Source organism: Salvelinus namaycush, chromosome 32 (assembly GCF_016432855.1).
Source record: "Salvelinus namaycush isolate Seneca chromosome 32, SaNama_1.0, whole genome shotgun sequence".
Lineage (NCBI taxonomy): Eukaryota > Metazoa > Chordata > Actinopteri > Salmoniformes > Salmonidae > Salvelinus > Salvelinus namaycush.
In genome coordinates this window covers 13,291,364-13,302,241 of record NC_052338.1, presented here as the reverse complement: position 1 = coordinate 13,302,241, position 10,878 = coordinate 13,291,364, and the positions used below count along the sequence as shown (strand labels likewise).

Below are 10,878 nucleotides of genomic sequence, written 5' to 3'. Positions count from 1 at the left end.
CCGCCGCCCCGGCCGCCCCGCTGGGGGCGAGTAAGAGGAAGAGGTGTCAGCTCTGCCCACCCAAGAAGGACGCCAAGACACACACCGCGTGCTGCAGGTGTAAGAAATACATCTGCAAAGGCTGTTCACACGCATACTGTCACACTTGTGCCCACTGGGCCTTTAGCCAAGACGGGACAGGGTGACCCGGGGGGGACACTGTGTGCTAGGCATAATAGGAGGACAACGGGAGGGTTATGACACTTCCCGAGGAAAGTCACAACAGCACGGGCTATAGATTTGCCATCTCCTCCCTCCAACAAGCCCCAGAAATGTTGATACAATTGTCTGCTTGGTGTCACTAAAGTACCTTATCACAACCCCCAGGTACTTAGAAACACTTACATCTCTGGACTCATCGAGGAGGAGGCTGAAACGCTGGTCACCCACATCGGCGACCAACTTTTTCAGAAAGTATGATGCTAGAACACCAGTTATCATTTCTGTGCACTTTGTCCTGTGCATTTTGAAGTGGGTAGCAGCAGTGGAGTCTGAGAAAGAAGCTCTACATGCTTCTCCAATGCAGCATGGAACAGTGTTCAGCGATAGCTAATGCCATGGTGGCCTCAGCCTTTTTTGCAGTCAATTTCTTTTTTAACCATAAATGGCAGCTTGTTTTGGGTGGAACCATTATAAGACTTAGCCTTTTGAGTATGTTTTTGAGTTGTCATGTGTTTTTTACATCATTATGTTTGGTGTAGAAATCAGCCTTACAATACAGGCAGTATGCCCGTGTATCATCACCAATAAATGGCTTCAACCAGCCTTTGAATTCAGGGTTTGATTCCCACTCCTTTCTGTATTTTTGAGCGTACAGTTTAGACTGAGACATGAGCTAGCCAGCTAGATGTTTAGCTTATGTCACATAGAGGCACACAAACAGTGGACAAGGTGAGTAAGTGACTGAGGCTGTGAGTCAAATGCAGTGATTTATTTTTGTTATTTTAGACAAAGAACATTTTACATTAACATCCCGTCCTGAATGTAAGCCAGGGCGAGATCATCCAGCGGCGGCTTCCCGCATGCGAGATTCATTTGCAGTCTGGACGCGGAGGGGTGAACATCTCCTGCTCTGACTGCAGCTGGGAGGGACTGCTGCGCAAGGACTGGGCCGCCTGTGAGTGCTTCGGGACGGGGTGGGTCCCACGGCAGCAACCGCTGCTCGTTGAGAAGAGTAAGAACGATACGTGCTTTCACGTCAGTCTCCAATAAACACCAGAAAGTCGCTAGTCGATTTTTTGAAAATGTGTCACTAGAGGGGTCTTAAAACTCGCTAAATATAGCGACTAAGTCGCTAAGTTGGCAACACTGCACCGCTTACTCAAACCGGGCTTAACTGCACGTTCATATCACACATAGCTAGTCGAACGCCAAAATCTTCATTGCGAAAATGCTGAAACATCAATCCATCGGCGAGTCAGTGCTACGTGTTCATTTTTGCCAAAAACGAAAGAAAAATCAACCTACAAATTCAGCTTGCTATGGTGTGAAATGGGCTATTAGAAGTTCTTACGCATATCGTTTCTTCGGTGTGCTTATCAATCCACCAACCCCCCTCACTCCTATCGATAAAATACATTTATTAAATTATACATTTTTCCTGTGTTTGAAGTTTCAATTGCATCCTGTGATTACTAAATGTGTTTAGTGTGTATGATGTGTATGATACACTACATGACCAAAAGCATGTGGGCATTAATATGGACTTGGTCCCCCCTGAGCTGCTATAGCGATTAGGCCAAGCTTCGCAGTCTGCCCAATTCATCCCAAAGGTGTTCGAGGGGGTTGAAGTCAGGGCTCTGTGCAGGCCAGTCAAGTTATTCCACACCGATCGACAAATCATTTCTGTATGGACCTGGCTTTGTGCACAGGGATATTGTCATACCGAAACAGGAAACGTCCTTCCCCAAACTGTTGCCAAAGTTGGAAGCACAGAATCATCTAGAATGTCATTGTATGCTGTAGCATTAAGATTTCCCTTCACTGAAACAAAGTGGCCTAACCCAAACCATAAAAAACAGCCACAGCCCATTATTCCTCCTCCACCAAACTTTAGTTGCCACTATGCATTCAGGCAGGTAGCGTTCTCCTGGCATCCATCAAACATAGATTCGTCCATTGGATTGCTAGATGGTGAAGCGTGATTCATCACTCCAGAGAACGCATCTCCACTGCCCAATGGTGGCGAGCTTTACACCACTCCAACCAACGCTTGGCATTGCGCATGCTGATCTTAGGCTTGTGTGCGGTTGCTCGGCCATGGAAAAGGTATTTCATGAAGCTCTCGCAGAACAGTCCTTGTGCTGATGTTGCTACCAGAGCTAGTTTGTCCTCGGTTGCAACACTCCTGAGTTCCAGACTATTACGCGCTTCAGCACTCGGTGGACCTGTTCTATGAGCTTGTGTGGCCTATCACTTCACTGCTGAGCCGTTGTTGGTCCCAGACATTTTTACTTCACAATAACAGCCCTTACAGTTGACCGGGGCAGCTCAAGCAGGGCAGAAATTTGACAAACTGACTTTCTGGAAAGGTGGCATCCTATGACTATGCCACGTTGAAAGTCCGAGCTCTTCAGTAAAGGCCATTTTACTGCCAATGTTTGTCTGTAGATTGCATGTCTGTGTGCTTGATTTTATACACCTGGCTGTCAGCAACAGATGTGTCTGAAATAGCCAAATCCACTCTTTTGAAGGGGTGTCCACATACGTTTGTGTGTATATATATATATACACAAACGTAAGTGGTCGAGGAGTCTCATTTCATTAGTAGGCAAACAGACTGTCCTCCCTTCTAGCCACCTCCCATAGAGGATACTCATGATTAAAAACAATATGCTACTTGTGTCCTATAAAATGTCTCCAACTTAATTTGTTTTGATCACTTTACACATTTATTTTGGGATCCTCCCGTGAATGTAGTTTGCCTAATGACTTGTGAGTGGAGAAGGACCGTCTCATTTCCATCCATGTTTACTCTCCTCGATTAACTTTGACCTTTTCCAAAAGAAGCGAGAGAGGACACATGACATGAGGATCCTAATTGATAAAAGGGCCAGGGTGTGTGTCTGGAGGCCTTGGGGGTGAGATGCTGTGAACGGTGAATCTTATTGGCCATTTCTCATTGACACACACACTTTGAATGCAATCCTAACTACCAACACCTGATGAGATGAGGCCCAAGCCCTACATAAGACACACGTGACTTACCACGAAGGGCTTAACGTATGTACCTCGGATATATGTATGCAACATACAATCACGTTAGGCTTCAGGGTAAAGTGCTGAAGGCAAGGGGTAGATTTGGAATGGGGGATTTGACTGATGTCCTGTTCTGCCCCCTAGTAATAACCAGCCATTGATTACCCCGATGGTTTGAGGTCATCAAGAAGCCAGACTCCTCCTGCAATGTTGCGGTGATGCGTACCAATCACAAGCTGCCCTGCCTGTATACGTGGAGCCGGCTAAGGCCAGGGGCGAGGCTTTTTGAAAACTGACAACGACCTGTTCTTCTGAATTTTTTCCTCGGTACAGCAAGGACAAAGCATTGAGGACTCCCACACACAAGGCACAAACTCGACATGAACTGAGTGGACACATACAAGTAGTGTTGGCAAAGCGCACACAGACAAATACAGACATTCATACAAAATTCACTTATCAATAACAGTAAAGTCTGAACATAAATGTCAGCCACTCAACATTTAATAAAAATGTCTGTAAACAGGATACAGTATGAAGACATGCTACACATCAAGACTTATCCAAAAACAAAATGTGATGAAGACTTTTCCTCACAGTTAGCTGTACATTACTGTTTGCTTGTGAGTGGTTGTGCACGTAACATGATGGAAATTATACTCATGTCTATTTTATGCATGCATCCCTTACGATGTGCGTTTTTAAAATGGGCTAATTATAAAGGAACTCAGACTGAATTGACCCATCCCTGGCCTGTGCAATCAAAAATAGTCTATACAACAATCAGATTGCACTTGGAGAATTTAACTTCAAATGAAAATCCAAAGAGAAAGTTTTGTATGGCAGTAAAAACCATGGTCTTTATTCAAAGAAAACGTCATTACAATGGAACAAGACTGTAACAAAGTGGTTATACATCTGGTGAATTTCCAGTTAAAACATTGAGGTCTTAATTATTTTACGTGTTGTAGTTTAAATCCTACTTATAGTATAGGTTTAAATACCCCACCCATTTTCTATAATTGGCATGGTACTGGCAAAGTGATGTCCATTGATTTTTGAACCCAACAACCTCACTATAGACTTCTCAAAATAAAGGCTGCATTGTGACCAATCAGCTCTGAAAAAGATCTGATGTAATAGGTCAAAAGACCAATTAGCTTAAAAAAGTTCAGAATTGGAGAGTTCAGGCCAAATAATTAGTGCCATACAAGTGCAGCACTGTTTTTTGATAGTGGCTAGTGGCTATGGTTTCAGTAGGAGAAAACACATACATGAGGCAAAATATCATAAACAAATTATGCATATCCCTAAGGAATAGGGGGGGGGGAAAACTTGATTGCATGATACAGCTTGGACATCATCAAATCCAGACCACCCAATGTGGTTTTTGTCCCAAACTGTATTGGTGTAAATTAGGCAAAGGGCAGGATAAAGGGGATATACTGTATAGGACGGAAAGAAGCCTAGTTCCATTTTGGACCTTATCCACTAATTATTTTTGGCGTCAACTAATCATAAAGGATTGCAAAGGCCAAAGCAACGCAGTGATGGCCCAACCCTATGATAGACCAAGTGGAGCTTCTTCAAATCTTGCTTACCACTTCAGAACTTTCAGATGTGTGAACTTTGAGGGTTTAGGCGTTAAAGGACGGTGTTACAGAAGAACATAGAACCAGTCCAGGGAATACAACAGCAGGACTGAAGTCAGAAGTGAATAATCCTATGTAGTAAATGGCTGGCAAAAATCATGTGCTCCGTTTCCCCCTTTTCTATAGTTGATCTTGAATGGCTGGAAACTAAAATGGGATATTCTATGGGTGAGTGGACTGACCGTGTTCTCGTTAACTTGGCAAGGAATCCTTAAAGGCAGTCATGCTAGCCACATTCAAGCAAGGAGAAGATGGCATAGTAGACCACATAAGTATGACCGAGTGTCCCTATTAAAGACCATTCCAATGGATAAAGGCAAGCGCTTCCACAATATGTCACATTGAAGAACAATGTTTAACAAGAACAATCAAAGCTGTTGAGAATAAAGGTGTCATAGTAAATAGTGGTTTTGGCATGCTTCAGCATCACAAGGGTAAACCCCCAGTGGGGATTTTTCCTACCTTGACACCACGACAGCAGAGTGAGGAGAAAGGAGAGACAGAAAGAGAAGTGGTGGGGGGGGGGGGGGGGGGGGGGGTTCTCAGAAGCTGTTGAGGTCCTGCAGGGTCTGGTCCAGGGTGGCATGGATCTTGAGGTTCTCCTCCTTGGCATTGGCCAGTCTCTCTGGAGGGAGAGATTAATCATTTATTATTCGTCTGGGTAACACACCAAGAATCCCTAGGTACCACTAATGGAGCTCTCTGTTTTAAGGCTACAGAACACTGCCATAATCAGCCGTTGTCAGTTTATGACAACTGACTATAACCCCAATAATTACTTCAGCCTGTTTTGCGACGGTTTCTTATTGCGATTATGATTTTGCCCAATTTGACTGAGGGTTTGGGTAATGTTACCCTCTAAAAATATAACTCGACATTTCTAAAATGGGCAATCCTCAGTGGTAGGGTTGCAAAGGGAAGGTATTACTGGAAACTTTTGAAGTTTACCAGTAAATTACCAGAATGTTGGTAACTTTCCAATTGTTATTTTATCAGACGACAACTAAGTGGTCTTTGAGTACTTCAGATGATCATGTGTCTAATTATCTCTGGGTCTCTTATTTATTTTATGTGGTAAGGCCACACAATCTAAAAATATTACTTTATAGTTGGAAAAGTTGCAGAGTTAATTGAAATAATGCCATTGTTGATTAGATGCTTTCTTCATTAATTTAGCTATTTTCTCTTGAACCATGTGGTCTATTCACTAGAAACTTGTATATACAGAAGTACACACACACACACTTTAACAGTATAACTTACTAAAAAGTTACCATAGATTACCTGTTAATTACCAAACTTACTGGAGTCCGGTAACTTTGGTAAATGACCAGTAGCTTTGCAACCCTATTCAGCGGCTTAACTTGCATTCATGAACCAGGCAGATATACAAAGGCTGCATTTACAAAGACAGACCAATTCTTTCACTAGTCTTTTGACCAATCACATCAGATCTTTACACATCAAATATATGTTTGAGCTTATGATTGGTCATAAGACCAATTAACGATAAAATATATATATATATAAAAAAATTGGGCTGCCTGTGTAAAAGCAGTATAAATATCCAATACCCAGCATTCACAGTGGGTCTCCAGGATACGCATTGAGCAACACTGCTATATAAAAAAAAGTGTAGACAGTAAAACAATCAATTGGATGTGAGAAGGAAAGGTAGGAGCATAGTAAACAGAATGAATAGTAAAAATAAGCAGAGTACAGAAAAGGTCACATTACCTGAGCATGGAGTAGAGGGAAGATGAAGAAAAAAATTGCCACAAGAGGGCAGACTTACTAGGTTAGCCACTTGGGCAGTGTTTCCCCAAACTCGGTCCTGTGGACCATGAGGCGTCGTTTTTTTTGCCCTAGCACTACACAGCTCAGAAATATGGTAGGCCACTTGATTTCAACATCTGAACATAGTGGACAGGCTAGCATGTTGTTCAAACAGTTGGAGGTAGAAGGGTGTGTTCATAATGCAACTGTTCTACCTTGTTAGTTAGCAAATAGATCCAAGTTAGCTGAACTTGACAAAGAGCTAGCACGTGGGCTTGTGCTTGAGAGATTGTTTAATGGAGATGTTACATTTTCTGTAATACCTGCGACAAGAAGTTAGTTGTCATCATTAGTGAATGTGCATTGAGAACAAAACAGGAATTTTCATAGGACTGACGAGAATCCCAGAAAGAGTTATTGCCAAAAAGCAGGTTAACTTCTTTGGGGTAGGGGACAGTATTTTCACGTCCGGATGAAAAGCGTGCCCAGAGTAAACTGCCTGCTACTCAGGCCCAGATCCTAGGATATGCATATTAGTAGATTTGGATAGAAAACACTGAAGTTCATAAAACTGTTTGAATGATGTCTGAGTATAACAGAACTCATATGGCAGGCAAAAACCTGAGAAAAAAATTCAACCAGGAAGTGGGAAATCTGAGGTTTGTAGGTTTTCAACTCTTTGCTTATCCAAGATAGTGGAAATGGGGTCATGTTGCACTTCCTAAGGCTTCCACTAGATGTCAACAGTCTTTAGAACCTTGTTTGATGCGTCTACTGTGAACTGGGGGCGAATGAGAGGAGATTGAGTAAGGTCTCTCCCAGAATGCCACGAGCTGACCATGCACGTTCATGTGAGAGTTAGCTGCGTTCCATCGCATTTCTGAAGACAAAGGAATTCTCCTGTTGTAACATTATTGAAGATTTATGTTAAAAGCATCCTAAAGATTGATTCTATACATCGTTTGACATGTTTCTACAGACTAACATTTCGTCCGTACTTTCCGCTGGACTTGCACGTGAGTTTAGATTGTGTACTGAACGCGCGAACAACAAGGAGGAATTTGGACATTATCGAACAAAACAAACATTTACTGTGGAACTAGGATTCCTGGGAGTGCATTCTGATGAAGATCATCAAAGGTAAGTGAATATTTATAATGCTATTTCTGACTTATGTTGACTAACATGGCGGATCTCTTTAGGTTGATTTGTCATCTTAGCGCCGTTTGCTTTTTCCGTAAAGTTTTTTTGAAATCTGACACAGCGGTTGCAAAGAGAAGTGGATCTAAAATTCAATGTGTAACACTTGTATTTTCATCAACATGTATGATGACTATTAATGTAAATTGATATGGCTCTCTGCAAAATCACCGGATGTTTTGGAACTACTGAACATAACGCGCCAATGTAAACTGAGACAAATATGAACTTCCTCGAACAATACATACATGTATTGTGTAACATGAAGTCCTATGAGTGTCATCTGATGAAGATCAAAGGTTAGTGATACATTTTATCTATATTTCTGCTTTTTGTGACTCCTCTCTTTGGCTGGAAAAATGGCTGTGTTTTTCTGTGAATAGGCACTCACCTAACATAAATCGTTTGCTTTCGTCGTAAAGCCTATTTGAAATCGGACACTGTGGCTGGATTTACAACAAGTTTCTTTAAAATGGTGTAAAATACATGTATGTTTGAGGAATTTTAATTATGGGATTTCTGTTTTGAATTTGGCGCCCTGCAATTTCACTGGCTGTTGACGAGGTGAGACTCCACCGTCCCACATACCCTAGAGAGGTTAAACTATTTTGATAAAATAATTAAATGAATGGGTCTTCTGGTTGTGGAAGGCTGATATTTAGCCTAGATATAATCTAAAGCCCTGAATGCATTAGATCATTGCTGACAGTTTCAAATGCAGTCGTTTTTACCTTTAAAATTGTACAAAGCTTAATTACAGAAAAAATAATAAATCCAGATATCGCTCACAAGTTAATATGCCATAATCGCCCAGCCCGAAGGAATACTTGGAGTGGCCACTCGTTGGAAGCCCACTAAAGCACAGTGTAGGAAGTGTAAAATGCATCTGGAAAAAGGGATGTGTACACTGAAGGGAATACCTGAGCAACATGGACACTCAAAGGCTAGAAACGTGGACACTATAGGACCACGTTCAGCAAAAGGCCGCTACACACTTCAGGCCAACGCAGCGACCGAGCATATATACATACTTTTATGCAGCACAAATTCTGGAAGTGACTGTATACGATGCTCTGTCGCTCTGTGTAGGGTGTGTTGGGCCTTTAACGCAATTGTGGAACGTTGCAGAAAGAAATGTAATTAACAGAGCTGACCCCTATTCTGCATGTCAGAGGCATGTTTGTTCTACATAATGTTTCAATCTGAACATGCCACAAATTTGCCCAGTTGAACACAGCCTAGGATAGAGTCACTGGGAAAAGTTCAGTAATGTTTTTCCTCATGCAAGAAAGACATTCCCCTGAATATTCAACCACTGCATCCTTAAGTTTAAGTGAATTTACTACAAATATAATATTTTTTAATCACCATATCAGGAATTGTCATATTAAATTCTGAATCAAGTTTTTCTAATCTAATTGAAATCTCTATCGGAGTGGCTGCGGTTCTGGATTTTCTGGAAACCTGATTTTCTTTAGGCTAAAGATTTCTGCACATTTATTTTTATGTAGCTGCTGCACACTCCGCTGCCCCCTCCTTGATCTGCGCTGAACACCCTTGAAGTATTTAGGCTACACCCTCGAAGTATTTAGGCTACACCCTTGTTGTACAAAGGACATGGTCGATACGTTCCAACTATTACATTCCATACCTCTGTAGGTTATTAAGCATAAGTGTGATTTTTTTCAGGAGGGGTTGTTTCAGAGGAGCTACACCGTGAAGAGGACGTGAACAGGACATGAACAGGACGTGAGCGCAGTAATTTCACCTGCCACACCAGAGATGTAAACAGATGCGGGCGTGGAAGCAGAATCAGTAGCACTCCGTCTCTTCTGCCAGGAATCTATTGACTTTGGGTTCAATACGAGTAGCCTATACGGACAGCCATATTTCTCATGACATCAAAAGTAAAAGGTCCGGTAAAAGTTCTACAACCATCTGCAGTCAATTAACAATGTTCATTAAAACAAGAATTGAACAGTAGTTGGCTAGCTGTGTACTTTCCAGGGCAGAACAAGCGCATATCCATTGACAACGTTGTCCTATCAAATCAGAATATTGGGGGAAGGGTCTACTCTACACTATCCGCTGCCTCAAAAGTTAATACAACTAACACTATCTGGAACTGCCTTTCTGTTCATCAGCTGGTTTGAATGTGTGAAAAGTTTATAAAACCCATTGATACTATAGATTACAACCTACCTCCAAATTATGAATGAGGAAGACTACAGTTCCATTTAAATGTGTGTTTTTTCCCCATACAGGTAGGCCTACTGCTATAGTCGATGTAGCCTACTACTATTGGTCATGTTTCTAACATGTTCATACTATGAAGCGGAGTGAATGGTATAAATACTTTGACACTAAAAAACAAAACTATTTCAGGCACTTTGTATGGTGTAAGTGCTGTTATTGTAAAAAGGAAACATAACGGCTTAGCCGCGAAGTGCTAGGCCACACAAGCTCACAGAACAGGAACGCCGAGTGCTGAAGCATGTCAAAATTGTCTGTCCTCGGTTGCAACACTCACTAAAGACTTCCAAACTGCCTTCTGGAAGCAACATCAGCACAAGAACTGTTCGTCATGAGCTTCATGAAATGGGTTTCCACGGCAGAGCAACCGCACACAAGCCTAAGATCACCATGCGCAATGCCAAGCCTCGGCAGGAGTGGTATAAAGCTCGACACCATTTGACTCTGGAGTAGCGGAAACGCGGTCTCTGGAGTGAGGAAACACTTCACTATCAGGCAGTCCGATGGACGAATCTGGGTTTGGCGGATGCCAGGAGAACGTTACCTGCCCGAATGCATAGAGCCAACTAAAGTTTGGCGGAGGAAGAATAATTGTGTGGAGCTGTTTTTCATGGTTCGGGGTAGGCCCCTTAGTTCCAGTCAAGGGAAGTCTTAACGCTATAGCATACAATGACAGACATTCTATACGATTCTGTGCTTCCAACTTTGTGGCAACAGTTTGGGGAAGGCCCTTTCCTGTTTTAGCATGACAATGGGGCCT

The 10,878-nt window shown here is 42.3% G+C and overlaps 1 protein-coding gene across 4 annotated transcripts in view; it reads right to left on the bottom strand.

Annotated features, from left to right (window-relative positions):
* Positions 1-3,725: 3,725 nt before the first annotated feature.
* LOC120027183 (tropomyosin alpha-3 chain) overlaps positions 3,726-10,878 on the bottom strand; it is a 37,282-nt gene continuing 30,129 nt past the window's right edge. For all 4 annotated transcript variants that reach the window (XM_038972065.1, XM_038972064.1, XM_038972060.1 and 1 more), the window contains one exon: positions 3,726-5,514. In XM_038972065.1, coding sequence (XP_038827993.1) covers positions 5,432-5,514 — 83 coding nt within the window. In that variant the 3' untranslated portion in view covers positions 3,726-5,431. The remainder of the gene's footprint in view (positions 5,515-10,878) is intronic.